Source organism: Corapipo altera, unplaced genomic scaffold (assembly GCF_003945725.1).
Source record: "Corapipo altera isolate COAL_440 unplaced genomic scaffold, ASM394572v1 44b, whole genome shotgun sequence".
NCBI lineage: Eukaryota > Metazoa > Chordata > Aves > Passeriformes > Pipridae > Corapipo > Corapipo altera.
Genome location: NW_020884932.1, coordinates 1614127 through 1629897, shown reverse-complemented (window position 1 = coordinate 1629897; position 15771 = coordinate 1614127). Strand labels below are relative to the sequence as shown.

Here is a 15771-nt window from a genome sequence, read left to right as displayed (position 1 = left end):
CATCAGTTCAAAAGCTGTTTCGCTGAGCTGTGTTCAACTTCTCAAAACTTTCAGTTGTTTCGTTATGAGATTTCACCAGACACCCCTGGCTCCAGCACCATGGCACAGAACATGGGGTGCCCAACACCTGCTGCTTTGCACATTTTGGATGCTGCTGCTTAATATCTACCCCTGCTCTTTGCAGAAACTGTTTACAGCTGTTTCAAAGGTTAGTATAGCCTTGTGTATATGTAGTATACACATCTTACTATACACAGCTTAACTTAAGCTGCTCTCTCCCTACCCCTGTCCCTTTTTGCCATGGAAAACTGAAAATTAACTGTAGTGATTTTGCTTTCACCTCACTTCAGTCAGAATGCCTAAAAATCATCGGCAATGGTATTTTAGACTATATTCCTATGTGTTAGCTTTACATCTTGGTGTAACTTCCTACTGCAAAGAATGGCACACAAAGCCCTGGTTGTCCCTGCATGGCAGAGCTGGCATGTCACACACTGATGGCAGAAGGTGCATCTGATTTAATTGGTATTTAAACCTGAAACTCCTGATAGAGACAGAAAAAGCCTTGATCCTGGGAGCTGTGCCTCCCCTTGATGCAGACAGATCTCAGATCTGAAAGGTCATGGACAATTACCCTACCCAGTCCTTGACTCTGAATCTCCAAATAGCAACCAACATAATGCAGGCTCTCCTTTTCCCTCTGACAACTTCCAGGACTTGATTTCAGTGAAATACTTGAGTCCTTGACAATCACTGTGTCATTTTGTGTTGTGATTTCAGCATAATGATGCATCACTCTTCTAAATAAATACAGTGTAATGTCAAATATCTACAAATAAGTAATTCTAGTATTAAAACATTAAAGCCTCCTGCCATCTCAGACTGTTGGATGGACCAGAACCTGTAGGTCAGGGCAGGCAGCTGCCAAGTCTCCTTGGTACTACAGGGCCAACAAGCTCCAGCTGGCACAGAAGTCACTGACCTCCTTGTCCCTGTAGCACCGAGGAGACCCGAAGCAAGCAGGATCCAGACAGAGGTGAGTGGCTGCTGACATTTGGGGAATGCACTGAGGAGGCTTTTTGCTGAACCTTGGACCTGATCATTCGTCTTGTCAGGAAACGGCAGCAGATTAAGACACTGTCTTTGGCACGTGAATCATTGTTGGTGCACCCACAAATAATGACATGGTGGAGCCCATGGAGAAAAATAAAATTATTGAACCCATGTAAGTGGGCTCATTGGTATTCTCTATAGGCGTATTCTCACCCTCATTTTTCACAGGCAAGAAGTTTGGTCATTTATGTGAGAAATGTATTAAATTCTCTGTGCAATACTAGTGATCACTAGTGCTGGTCTGATGAGGGTGGGGCATATTACTAGGCAACACACCCTCTCTTTGGAAGAAGGCTTTGAAGAGATGGGCACAGATGCTTATGAAGCTGGGGTGATGAGTTATTTACAGTGGTAATCAGATTACATCCATGTTAACAACAGAAGAAGAATGTAGCATTATACTGCAATAATGCTAAACAGCATTGCAAACGTGGGACACAGAGAAGCTAATAGTTTGCCTTTCCCTTGTTATTGAATGACATCTACAGTGTAAGAATTCTGGACACAGTGAGTCATAAAAAGAGCATCGGTCAGCATGGTTTTCAGGCTCTTTCCTGTTTCCTGTAATAAGCAGAAGCAGTGATTTGGAAATTTCTGTTTTCCTTTGAGTTGGTAGATATTTTTTCTTAGGTCTTTACAGTTTCACCTTCATTTTCCTCATGCTGTTACTGGTTTCGTTTTTCTCAATATGACGGAATCAAGGATTCCCTTACCTATTTCTCAGTATTGCAGAGATACTGGTATTTCAGCTTCCAATGATGAAAGAGTATTTCATCTTTAATATCCAGATCACTGGGTCATTTGGCTGAATTAATGGAAAACAGAAGTAGATGAATCTGAGCAAGCACAAGAAGCAAGGCAGAAATACATGCAGCAAGTTAACACTCCTTCTAGCATCCATTTCAGGCAGTATATTATCCATATTATCTTCCCACACTTTTTGCTTTGCTTTGACATAGATCGTGACCATCAAATGGTATATGAGGCATATGCTGTAGTTTTTAAGCATAAGCATATGGATACTTATGTAACCATATTTAGTGCTAGTTTGTTTTTTGGCCAAATTTCCCTGAACTTCTGCTGTCCCATTTTTAGTGTATGGCAGAGAGGCATGTAAGAAAAGAAACTTGAATGTATCCTTATTTACACCTCTTAATTTATGGAAAAATAAGAAGTTATTATTGTATTATATGAATAAAACAGTTTGGATTATATGAATTTATCGTTTGTTTGAGAAATTATTTAACAGTGAACTGAAATTAGCTAGTGTGCTTATTTAATTAGTGGGTTAGCAAGTAAGTGCTATCCTCTTGAGGGGAGGGTATACTGTTTAAAAATGCTTGAACTGTCTCTCAATTAAGGTGATGTTACAGCAGCAATGAAAAGGACTATATTCTCTATCCTACAAGCTCAGAATTCTTTTGTTTCTGCTTTTAGTCCAAATTCCATTTTGAAAAGAGGAATATCTCCCACTATTAGAACGTCAAGAATAAAATTCATGCATATATAAACCAATTTCATAATTGTTCAAGCTTTTCACCAATACTTTTCCCCCACAATCTGCAAAAACAAGTGATTTGTTAGCAAAAAAGGCACTAAGCCTTTTTTGAACTGAACATGTTCAAACTGAATCTTTTATGAAGAGGTAATTATTTGCATAACATCAGATATGCTGATTAATTACTTCAATGTGCATCTTATGATCTGAAGTGACCTGACCCTTACAAGAAAATGTTTCTATGCAGAAATCAGATTGAAGTAAATAAGGTATACAGCATATTTTATACAGAAATAGCCTAAAACTGAATTGTTAGTTCATTGTATTTGAATAAACTAAGCATTTTGGTAGTCCTTGAGAGAAAATGTAGTAATTTATTTATTTATCTTCTGTTCTTTTCTTATGTAAAAGTGGCTAGCAATTATGTCTTTGAATAAAACTTGTTTTTCTCTCTGAGCAGTGCTTAGAGATCTGGTGCACTCAGTTTTTTAGGAACACTAATATAGCTTTTGACAGAAGCACAAAATGATGACTCAGCACATGGCAGATAAAAGACAAACTGTTCAGTTTGGCCCTAAATTTATTTTAGTTCAACCAGTAAACAGAGGCACGGCATGGACTTTGCTGATTAAAAGAAAAACGAAAAAAACCCTGAAGCTGTGTTTGAGAATGTTGCAAATTGTAACAAGCTTATCACATAGGATTCTGTTTCCTTTTATTTTCAGGTCCTGAGGTAGCTACTGGCTTCAGGCATCCTTATACATACATACATATATATATATATATTACTGTTTCATTCTGGATTGGTTTTATTTTTTTTTCCCTAGGAGGATTTTTTTCTTCCTCTCAAGGTCCTAGAGAGACCTAATAGCCCTGCCCAAAATTTGAGATATTTGCGGCTTACTATGTTGTTCCTTGTTTCACTGCTTATGTCCTTTCTGTCTAGGCAGACCTACCTCTGCAAACCTTTGCTTATTCAAGTGCTCTTGGTGTGAGTGATCAGTCAATGGAACTCTGCATGTGTGATGAGTAAGCACACAGGTGAGGATTTCCAGGAGGTGGCTGCAAGTATATTGCATATCTTCACATTCTCTTCACTATTTTTGATCTCTTATGTACTTTTTTTTTCTGTTCTCCATGTGTTGAGTGTACTTCAAGCAGCATTGCTCTGTACTACAGAAGGCAACACAAAGTCAGTAACCAGTTTCTGGTCATTAACTTCAGCTACCTCAAGAAGTGCCTTTTTTTAGTGTGATTGCTACTATTAAAAGCAGTATAAATTTATTGCAACAATAAACTGGCTTTTATTATATCATAATTTTCAGTAGTTACACTAGTACAAGATCTCAAAGGAGAATTTGGAGGTGGGAATTTCCTTGCCATGAGTCATTTCTCAAGTTACTACAGTCACATCCATTAACAGCTTGAGGGTTTAGAATTTTTATGTTCTAGATTTTCCCAAAATTAGAAAACTACAAAGTTTCAAGCTTGCTGGGCCTGAAACAGCTGTTTCTAGAATAAGTATGTTCTTCACTGATTTCTGATGGAAAGCTTGTATCTGTGTGTGGCAACAGCATCTGACTTCAGATGACAAAACGTTGAAAAATCCCCAGCTGAAATTCATGCAGCCAGACTGAGTGGTCAGATATGATGGGTTAGATCAGTCATTGTAATCACCAAGAAGTGAGAAAATGCTGGTGGAAAGTCTAGTCAGCATGGAAATTTAATATAGCACACATAAGCTTGGTATCAACAGCTACACTGATCAAAGATGTTTTTTCTCTGTTTTTCCATTTGTGGGTTCTGTTGTACTAGCTGACTACAGGAGTTAAGCACAGATTAAAATGAACACAGGCTAAGAGGAGGTCAGAAAAACATAATCATCCTCTGAGGTTTTGCCATTGAATATGACTGAAGTTCTTGTCTGTGAAAAAAAGTCACTGAGCCAAGTGTTGTGAAGTCTGCTATTTTCTGAGGCAGCAAGATCTCTTCTTTTGACACTAACTTACCTATCAACTTCCTGCACGTGTTATCTAGAAGAAAATTGTTAATAATATCTTTTCTACTCCTTTAAAAAAGAAGTTAGTTCTGGAAGGGCAGAACTGGCCTCTTAACATCCAAGATAAATTTGGCTCCAGATTCGGAGGCATCAAAGTGGGCTGGATCCCATTTAAAACAAGTTTTCTTGTGATTTAGGTTGGAAGCTGCAACCACCGAGAGCTTGTCTAGGCAGTAGGTGGCAGACTGCTCCCAGTAATCTGCAGGAAGTTGTGACTCAGCCTTTCTTCGTGCCGACCGGGCTGTAGCTTAAGGTGATGTAAAAAGAGATGTAAAGATGGAGAGATTCCTAGGGTTCAAGAAGTCTACCTGCTTTCATAGAGCATGCCGGGGATTCTCCGGTCAGCAGAGAGGGAGATGTTGCTTCTACACACCCTGTATTATCAGTTCCTAAAGTAACTGTGGCAGTTTACCCTGCCCTGCAGCAGCTGGGTGACCTTGGTCTTGTTTTGAAATACTTGCCACTGTTGATACCGAGTTAACACTCTTATGGCTTTGACATCTCTACAAATTATTATGCTTGTAGGTTTGTTGCTGCTCAGAAATCCCTCTTAACTCCAGATACCTCAAGAAGTTTTTTAACCAAAATAGAGTTTAGCACATGGAATTATATGTCTGAGGATGTCTATAGATACACCAAGACCTCCAATGATCTCTGCATACCCAAAATACCTTCTCTACAGTACCCAAAAAGCTGTCTAGTCTTTTGACAAAGCCTTTTTGGTTTTTTCTTTTCTTTTTTCTTTTTTTTTTTTTTTTTTTTGGTTCTTGCTTTCCCTAGAAGATGCTAACCTGGAAGAAATCTACTTCTCTCTTTATAGCAGATTGTATTTCAAATTTAAATTCCTCTTGAGGAGTTTCCCCAATGCCCTGCTGCTAATAATTAATGCACATAAGGAAATACTTTACCCCTTAGCTTTTGTCTCTTATGTTTCATTGCAAGAGAAGCTTGTGGTGCTTACATAAACTGTTTTTCGCATTGCACTTGTTTCTCATACCACTATTTTGCTGCCAAATACTCTATCTAGTGTGTACCAAGACATTTCCTTCCCGCCTAGGACTAGGTTCTTGTATCAAAAAACCACACAACACAATGGTTTGTAAACACTTGGTGGAGCTGCCCATCCACTATGCAAAAATATTGGATTTGATTTATGGAATGATATGCTTAGCATTCACCAGATTATCTAAACCTGGTTTTGTCAGCAGAGAAAACTTAAAAGCAAAAGAATCTATAAACTTAGATTTTCATAATAGGAAAAGCATCATAAAAGTACCAAATAACCAAACATTATGGAATTTACATTTTTATTAAGATTATGCTTATTTTAACTGCTTCTCTATTTAAGATAACTTTTGAGACTGATCCTTTAGGTTCTGCTAGTGGTTAGTGGGACATAACATGAGTATGCAGAAGCATAGTTCTTTTGGTTTTTCTTTCCTGCTCAGGCTATTTAACATTTCTACTGCATGCTTTGGTTAGACTAACATTATGCCATTAGTCTTCAAGATGCTTTCTCTTACTTCTATCTATCTTAAAACATGATGGAATTACTTTACAAATTACACATGATGAAACATATAGATTGTTCTTTCTCAAGAAAAAAAAAGAAAAAAAAAGCTTTCTCAAAAGACTGGATCTCAGAGTGTCTTTTCCATTTGCCGTGTTAACTTGCTGTCAGTTTTACATCAACTGCTTAGCATATAAATGAAAGACTGCTTTGAGAATTGCTTTGAGAATGGGATATTGCCCAGCTATGCACAGTTCCCCTCCTTCCTCCCTCATGTGCACTCATTCAGACTTAGGGAAAATCGTGAGCCGTCCTGTCACAGTAACATTTACTAGGGCTCAATGAACATTTAAGCACATGGTGGGAGACAAAAGCATCTCCAAGAGAAAGAGAAAGAACAGCTTCAGGACCATCTCAACCATTTCTTGACAGAAGAGCTCATTTTCAAAATTGTTAGATTTTATTATTAGAAACCTCTAATATTATTCTATGACCATTCCTATAGCATTTCCAGTTTTCTTAGAATTTACTTTGAATACTGAAGTTGAGTATGGTGATTAAAATGAAGAGCTGAGGGGATTAAAGACTCATTTTGTTCACATCTATGGCCAAATACCTTCAGTGGTTAAAATATGTAAAAGTAAGCTTATACCATTCACTGTAGTTTAGTATCTTTGTTGTCCTTCACCTCCATCCTACCAGTAGTTTAGAGGTGAGAGCAAATACAAGAGAAGACAACTCAATAACTATGCTGGAGATAGGCTAACTACACATGGTATGGCTTAATATTACCTTTCTTTGCCAACTTCTTCTTTCCAAAGATTCAAGTGAACTGAGTGAATTGAAAGTTAGGCCTGCATTTGTTAAAAGGAGATTTCCGTATGCTTATTTGAAGAGTCTTTTGAGACTACAGTATTTTTTGATCCACGTCTTCCTTTACTAAGAAAAGAAGAGTCTGTTGTGCATAACTGGATTGATAAGGCTCTCTTCCACCAGAATATTACAGAGGATACAAAAGATTCTCATGAAGGGCTGCTTATACCAGTGGCAAATGGTCTCATCTATATACTAGTGTAACATGTTATGTCTGAATTTTTCATTTGACTGCCCTGGAGGAGGTGGCCCATTCTGTAAAAGTATTTCTCTATATGTATTCTAATTAAACAAGTGAAGAAACTGTTGTACAACAAGCAGTAATTTACTAATCACATCCATTTTAATCTTGAGTGCCTGTGATTCAAAGATTCTGAACAAGAATCTGCCTTCAGATCTGCTTCAGCTCTTGCTGCTTTCTGAAGAGCAGACAGGAGATACTTTGAGAATACCTTGGAGTGGAAAGAATGAAGGAGCTCCACTTCCAAGAATTACTGGAAATTACCTCAGACAGCTCAATAGTTGTGGGATTACAGAATTTTACTAGTCTTCCTGTAATTATTTATCCAAATGCTGTCACAACTCGTATTTTAGAGAATGGAGGACATATGCTTACCTATTTTGGCCTTGAGTTACAGGTTTTTCAGTTCATATATCATTTTTATTCTCATCTTCCTAAGGATAAAACTTTATGATCATTCTGCATTTTGCAACTTTTCTTTACGTAGTTTATAGGGTAGATGAGTTAGCAGAATTTCTATCTGCTCTGAACTGGTAAATTGTATCTTTCATCTCTCTACAGATATTTTAAAAGGTACTGGAAAGTCGGTCTGCTGGATGGAAAAATTTGACAATGTACTGTTAGTCTCAGGAGAGGAAGTAGTGTCATTCTACTAAGAAAAATTACAGAAATTAGCACAACAGGACTTGGTCTTTTTAACTGTCTTTCCAATTGCACCTGATCTCCTAGACGTGGTATTGCAGGTCTTGCCAGTGCTATCATGCTTTTGGAGGTGAAGTTGCCTAGTCATAGAAGAGACCAAGTAATGTAATAGTTCAAGTAATGTGCTTTTATTTCAATAGCAACTCATGTTTATTTATTTGAGTATTAATACTCAGCAACTTCTGATGAACAAGCATTATTGTCTAAATTAATAAAGTTAGCTGTTAATAGGTAAATTTCCATCTTTCATCCCCATCTTTGTAAGAAATGCTATACAATCCTAAGCAGTATTGCTGACAGCACCTCAACATGGATTTGCTCTACCCATCCATTTCAAATTCCAGCATGGTAAATCATTATTATTCTTCATAGAGTAGAAGTTTTAGCATTTTTTATTTGTGGAGAAAAACTTAGAAATGTAACTGTTGTCTTTTGGAGTTTAATCCAAACTTAAGAATTTTTGAACTAAATAGATTTTCCTTTTTTTTTCCCCCAATACAGTGCATATGTTATTCTGCTTTCTGTATCTTACCACATCTAAGAAAATATATTTAAGTGAGAAGAAATATTATCATTTGGATCAAATTACATTACAGGACAAATGGCTGTGAGTGCTGCAGGGTGAGCCAATGTTATTCTGGAATTCAGATGGCTATACTGTGCTAACCCAATGTGTGCAATATTCAAACCTGTGAATAAATAAGTTCCAGAACAAAATCAACTCAGTAAGAGGAGGTAGTTGCTGACTGAGCTGAAAAGTGCTCCGTGTGCACTACTGTCTACCATATGCACCAGAAAACCCTGCTGCAGAGCTTCTAGTTGTTACTGTAATTATTGTAGAGACGGATGATGTCACTGCTAGAGGGCAAACTGAAGAGCTTGATGTCATCAAAGTTAGCATTTTTCATGTCAAAACGACAGTGCTCTAAAAATCTGTTCTTACAGAAGCAACAAACCTGAACATTCACTTTTGTTTGGAAACTCTAGATATACTGAAAGCTCCATTGTTTTTTAGCCAAATACAATTGCAAATGTTGAATCATTTCTTTAATGTACTTTATTGCAGTGCTACAAGTTGCTTGGACACAAGATATTTTCTAATCCCAAACAGTCTGCAGATTATACTAAGCAAATTGTAAATATGACTGAAAAATTAGAAAAGCAAGAAACTTGTTTGGCATATACAACCTTTTACTCCACTGGAGAAATTTTACTTTATTTAATCACAGCAAGACAAAATGCCTTTACTATAAGTGAGATTCAGGGCCTACTTTACTAATGTATTACTTCTTTAATGTACCTTCATTTATTTTGAAGTTACATCATCTAAACCTGTCCATTACATTTGGCGTAACTTGTGTTCACTGAATTCTTTCTAAAAGTGCATGGACATTTTCAAGTACAACTATCTGTTAACAAAAAGGTGTCCCTACAACAAAATTCCTTCATGACAGCTCCTGAGCAGCTAGAATTGCCTCATCTTCTGAAACTCTGTGTTACAGCTCAAGCTTGAGTAATATAAACCACAAAAGGTATTTCAGACACTTCACATTTTACTTTCTGTCTGAATGTACTTCTTTTTGTAAGAAGTAATCTTGGAAAAAACATGCCTCATTCTGCTTCTTGTGGAGTGCAACTGATTGAGTTTCTGATATCTCAAAACCAGTTCTTACTGCCTGTTATCAGTCAACGATACATCTTCACTCTTCAAGCATCTGACTGCCTCTAATAAAAGACATAATCTATCCTCAAGTGGGTACCCACAGCATTGTGGCCATGGCAGTACAGAGCTCAGCACTGGGTAACCACTGAGTAACCACACACACACACACACACACACTGAGTAACCACACACATACACACACACACACACATTCAGGAGCCAGGATGGGTTTTGCAGTTTGTTCCGAACTTTTCCCCACCGTGAGTACAGTGCTAATAGTAATGAAGCCAGCTCAGGCATGTTTCCTAGAGCAGCTGTAATACTTTTGACTGCAATATGGACAGTCCTTTAAGTTTTTGCATGAGAATCAGAACTACTACTTAAAAGTTGAAGCTTGTACATCTAAACCATCTGATTTAGGGACAGCCTTTCATCTCTTTCACAGCTTTGCCCTTTATTGTTATACAATAAAACATCAAATCCATCTGTTGATTATGGTATTTCCCAAAATAAATAAAATGGAAATGTCATGGATACTGCTAAAAGCTTTTTACTGAGTGGGAAATAGTGTTTCAAAAGGTGGACACTTCAGTAGCCAAAGTTACCACAGGAAAATGCAATGTGGGAGGTGCTACATTCCCACAAGCCTTTGTTATTCTGTTTGATTTATGCTATTTAATATCACTACATATAACTACTTCACATTTTAGACGTGTCTACAGCTGTAATATTGAGGGCTGATCTCTAGATCAGTGGTAGCTAACCCAGGCTCCTGGGCTCCAAGTTACAACCCAGAGAGTGTGAGTGAACATCAGTCCAGATGCAAGGTATTCACTTTGCTGTGATGCTTTGCCTGAGCCAAACAGCTCCATCTCTCAGCTTTCTCTAGAGTTGTGCATCTCAACAGGAAGCATTAGCTTGGGCCCATTAGCTTGAACTCATTGTATCTGTTGAGCTGAACCTGCTGTTGGCACCTGTTTGTATAGTTGTCCTGACTTTTGAAAAGACTTCTCTGTGGTAATGGAATTCACAGTATCATCTTCAGGACTACAGGATATAAAAGTCTTGATTCAGCCCTTGAAACATATGATGATAAGCAGGATTTTATACAGCAATATTAGTGCTTATTATACTAGTTTGTGATACTGGAGAGCAGTTATGGAAACATTCCCTGCCATTAGGAGCTTATAATCTAAACAAAATATATTGCACAGAATACAAAAAGCAGAATCATTGTTTTCTTACTTCAGTGCATGCCTTGCTAACATACAGGATTTTAAGCAGAGCAGGGAGTTAAATCAGTTATTGTAGATTAAAATTAAAGATGATGACAAGTGTGATAGCTTGAGGAGTTATTGTAAGAGTGGCTCAAAAGAATAAAATTATGGACAGGACCTGAAGCAGGACAGAGAACAGAGACATTGTAGAAAAGTTGCAGGGCAAAGGATCATTAATGACCTAGAGCTCAGAAAAATAGGAAATCAGTGTAGTGGCAGAAAATAGATTTTAATGTATTAACTTATCCTTATTACTGAAGTTGTGGATGCTGACCAAGATGCTGTTGCACTAAGCTTTTTGCTTGATGCCTGGATGTGTGACAGAGATTATTCCATTTTCTACTAATTTCAGTGAGAGCTATAGTAGTGTAACTCCTTTAAAAAGCAGGCTGAAGACTTTTATTAGCTGAAGGCCAAGGTCAAATCTCATTGATAGATTTGCGTGAATAAATGCAGAAATAGTATGACCGTGTGCTGGTATGAATCTTTTTCATACAGTGATTGCAGCTTCTGCTCGCTAAAAACATTTTCCTGTGTATCAACAAAATATTCATTTATAAGAAGTAAAGAAAATATTACAGACTGCGATTTTGAAGAAAGACTTGTTGAGCAGCGAAGGGCTAAATGGTTATAGACAGTATTAAAAAAAAAGTATAGGCAATAGCATCCCTTCACCCTACCCATTGATATAAGATTGATTAATGGTAGTAGAAAACCTAAAGATATAAATTAACGTGATTCCATTCATCCAGTAATTCTTAACAATTACATATTACTACAGTATTTCTCACTGAAGTTGTTTAGAATTTTAGGAGCTAGGCCACAGATACCTCAGCTCTTCAAATTTATTGAATATGCTTTGGAGATTAATTGGACCAGAGCAAACTGATGGATATCAGCAACTTCAAGTGTTGTTCAATGTCTAGCTCCTCTCTCTTTTGTTTCTTTACCTCCTCTTTAAATGTCTTGGTAATTGCTTCTGCGCCTGCAGCGTCCATAATGATAAAGGAGGTAGAGCAGTACAAGGTTAAAAATGAACAACAAGCCAACAGCAACATCAAATCCGATAAAAATATCTGTGAAGGACAAACAACAAGGGAAAAGGGAGTTAATGAAAGACATATGTGTATCATTTTAGATGCAGACATAACAGTCTAATTACAAATATGTACAATGGAAATATAGTATGTTTTGTTCGTATTTCTGGCAACATCACATTTTCTGACACATGCAACATAAGAACATGTACTTCAATCCTAGAAATACATAGATAGCTTCCTGTGCATGGGCAAATCTTAATTCTAGTTTTCCACAGGGTAAGAGGGGAAAAAAAAAAGAATTTCATCAGGGATCAGCAAAATAATGAATATAGGCAGGAAGGAGGAAATACTGTGACTATGGAAAAGTCTTCTCATTCTTCCAGGCAATAATATTTGGGTGGGAAGAGGTTATCAGCTCTCAGCTGTTGGCTGAGGCAAATAGCCCCTATATTTGCATGGATTAGCTGCACTCCATACAGCTGAGGTTAAGTTATCCTCCATACATAGTACATGTGCCAGAAATACAGATGCACCACTCTGTGCATTTGCAAGCCAGTTTTGCTTTGCATCTACGGAAGGTCTGATGCATCCAAGATACACAGGACCCTTACGTAGCACCCACACTCATAATTCTCTTGGACATTTTCAACAAGCAGAGCTCTAGTTTTGACCATGGCCTTTAGGCAGCTCCTTACATGAGTATGTTCAAAATAGCACTGCCTTCACACTGGTGGGCAAGTCTACTCTTCACATTTTTAGAGAAATTCAATTTCTGTTGACCTTCTTTGTCCATAGTAAATCTGGCCCTCATTTGTTAAAGGGAAATCTGTCTATTGTGTGAAAGGTACAAAGTTTGAAGCCATTGATACAATTTCTGCCTCCATGTCTTATGTGGAAAATACAGAACTGTTACACTACCTTTCACATTGTCTTTCTTCCCACATTCTTTTGACCAATTTTCTGTTATCACAGGAGAAACTAGTTCAGCAAACTTCTCAAGTGGACAAGAAGAGGTGCATCCTGGCAAAGTGAGCAGGTAAGGATCCTTTGAGGTGTCATTCCTATAATGCATTTCGATGCTATATCGCCTGATTAACAACATTGAAAAGTTTTTTAAAAAATGTTCTTAAATAGAAGATTTCCTATTTGGAGACAGCATGTTGGAAATAGGCTCTAACATCCTACTCTAGAACCTGTTCTTCAAGAATGGAGGCTTTGTGAAAGACATCTGCAAAGCCCACTTTGCTGAAGCTGGTTATATTGCTGCACAGATCACCAGTCAGCTGAAAATGTCCTTCAGAAGGCTCCTTGAATGGCAACAGCACCAGGTTCTTCTAAGCCAATTGGTTTGCCTTGGGATTTATGAAAAGTCTTGGAAATGTTCTTGCTACCATTTGAAGAATCAGGAAAATTTATTTTATCATTTACTTCTATCTGATAAGGCTTGTTTTCCTCTTCTTCCTGTTTTTCAAAGCACAAACATACATGCACATCCAGCAAATGTGTTTTTTCTTAGTTTTAGTATAACTTTGTGCCTATGGACTGCTCACTGACGTATCCATTTAAATCAAAATTGTATCTCCTCACAATATTTGAGAGGAAAATTATTTTGAAAAAGGGGGAAACAAATTCCAAATACTTCTTGTTCTTGCATAGATAAGAAGATACTTGCCCGTTGCTTTCTTGGTAGAGTTCAAAAAACTGGCAAGCAGCATATGGTGGCAGTTTTCCATTGAAAATATTGAGAGCAATCTGGAGAGCCCCAACTGTGGTGTCATGCTATTGGGGGGAAAAAAAATCCATCCTTGAAAGCCAGTTAAGTCAACTAGCATTTATGCAGAGTAATTAGACAAGAATAGAAAGGGAGTAGAAATCAAGATAAAAGAAACGCTGTATAAATTTGACCATAAAACTGTATTCAGTATATTCACCATTGGGAAAAACATGGGTTCTACAGACAGCAGGAGACATTTCCAAAGAGTTACTGCAGTATGTGTCTTACACCATCTGGCAGTATTTTGGAGACAGGGATACTGAGGGAAAGCAAGATGTGGTCTCAGTAATAAATCTAGTTTTTTCAGTGCATTTTGCTACTCCTTCCTCCAGTAGAGTTTTTTGCTCCCAGGTCAGATGAAATCAGTGTAAAGTAATATATCCTACAGCATTTCAAGTAAAGATACAAGTTCTTTTCTTTAGATAGTACACCAGACAAATAGTTACATGCAAACTGTTCTTGATTCCACTTCAGAATTTTTTTTTAGTTGCTGTTCCTTCTGTTTGGACTCATACAATAAAATCTCAGTTGGCTTCTACTTTTATGAACCAATTATCCATCCACCTGTAGTCTCTCCCTCTCCCCATTATCCCTCCTCTTGCAGGGATAGCAGGAGCAGGAGCTGAAGGAAGGAAGTCCCAACACTTTGATGCATAAATGTAGTAAGCATCTTTATATACATATCTGCTAGGCCTATTTATGTTATAGTCTAGCATCTATTTTTCAGCATCTGTAGTCTAGCAATTATTTTTCAGGTTCTGGAACTTTTTAGAATGATCAATTTCAAAAATAACAGTCTACTTGTTCTCAAGATATTAAAGCAGAAGTGAAAAACCTGGATACATTTCTTTTTCCTTTTCAAAAAGAGTGTAGTATTGCTGGAAATCATGTAGAAAGGACAGCAATAAAGATTTAAGGTATCAAGTGGTTTCTATATGAAGCAAGATTAAATAGGGTAAGACTGTCTCAGAAAAGGAAAGATGGAAGAGATATGACAGAAAATATAAAATTCATGAGTGACCCAGAAAAAGTGAATAAAGATTGACTGTTTCCTTTTTCTCAACATATAAATGCTAGGAAGGACCTAAATCAGTACTTTTTTACTTTAACACACAAGTCATTGTCACGGGATGTTGCAGAGGCCAAGAGTATAAATGCATTTAAAAAGTGATAATATAAGTTGATAGAAGAAAGTCTGTCAAGAGCTATTAAACACAGAGACATAGATTCCACCTCAGGCAGTCCCTAAGCCACAGATTGCCTGGAACCTTTTATCACTCTGTGCTGGCATTATTTTCACATTCATCTGTGCCTTTGGCGCTTGTTAAAGACAGAATAATGAATGAGCTAAGTGGATCTTGCTCTGACCCAAGTGGCTCTTTTAACCCTCTAAAATAAATAAAATAATAACAATTAAAAAAAACAAACAAAAAAACCCCAAAAACAAAACAAAACAAAAAACCAAAACAAACAAAAAAAACCACAAAGGAGAGGTTTGGAGGTACAGCTGAAGTTCTGCTATGTGCCACTACCTCTGGAGCACTTAAGGAAAAATAAACCATAAAGTCATAGGAAAACTGAATGATAACATGCATAGTTTTCTTTGCCAAGTATAGTTTGACTTAAACTGAGATGAGAGCCATGCTTATGCTGTGTTCTTGTCCTGTGTGGTGTTCAGCTTATTAGCTGAATTAAACTGTATTATATTATTCTTTCACTTAACTTACAGGGAAACACTGATTATTCTCTTTAAGGGTCTTTTACTGGTAAAATCAAAGCAAGATCTATTAAAGATTAAAATACTCACTGCAGAGTAGACCTCCATTTTTCTTGGTTTTGAAGAATTGGCAGCTTGTTTAATACTATTTAAAATAATATTCACAAGGACACCTTTAAAAGATAGGAAGAAGAAAATGAAGGTATAACATTTGCATAGAAACAAAAAAAGTGAAAGGTTATGAGGTTCAAATATGACATCTACTCAGGCCCCATACTTATTTTTTTAGCTTACTACAATTTCA

The 15771-nt window shown here is 37.1% G+C and overlaps 1 protein-coding gene and 1 long non-coding RNA gene across 3 annotated transcripts in view; one reads left to right on the top strand and one right to left on the bottom strand.

The window, feature by feature from the left end:
* The first annotated feature begins 9 nt into the window (after positions 1–9).
* LOC113954775 overlaps positions 10–15771 on the top strand; it is a 17583-nt gene continuing 1821 nt past the window's right edge. The window contains exons 1-2 of the long non-coding RNA XR_003530335.1: positions 10–208; positions 12949–13012. This is a non-coding gene — a long non-coding RNA (uncharacterized LOC113954775). The remainder of the gene's footprint in view (positions 209–12948; positions 13013–15771) is intronic.
* The window catches only part of LOC113954773 (prostatic acid phosphatase-like), a 20505-nt gene continuing 15837 nt past the window's right edge, over positions 11104–15771 (bottom strand). For both annotated transcript variants that reach the window (XM_027659548.1, XM_027659547.1), the window contains 4 exons: positions 15558–15640; positions 13649–13755; positions 12895–13064; positions 11104–12012 (listed from right to left, as the gene is read on the bottom strand). In XM_027659548.1, the coding sequence (XP_027515349.1) occupies positions 11894–12012; positions 12895–13064; positions 13649–13755; positions 15558–15640 (479 nt within the window). In that variant the 3' untranslated portion in view covers positions 11104–11893. The remainder of the gene's footprint in view (positions 12013–12894; positions 13065–13648; positions 13756–15557; positions 15641–15771) is intronic.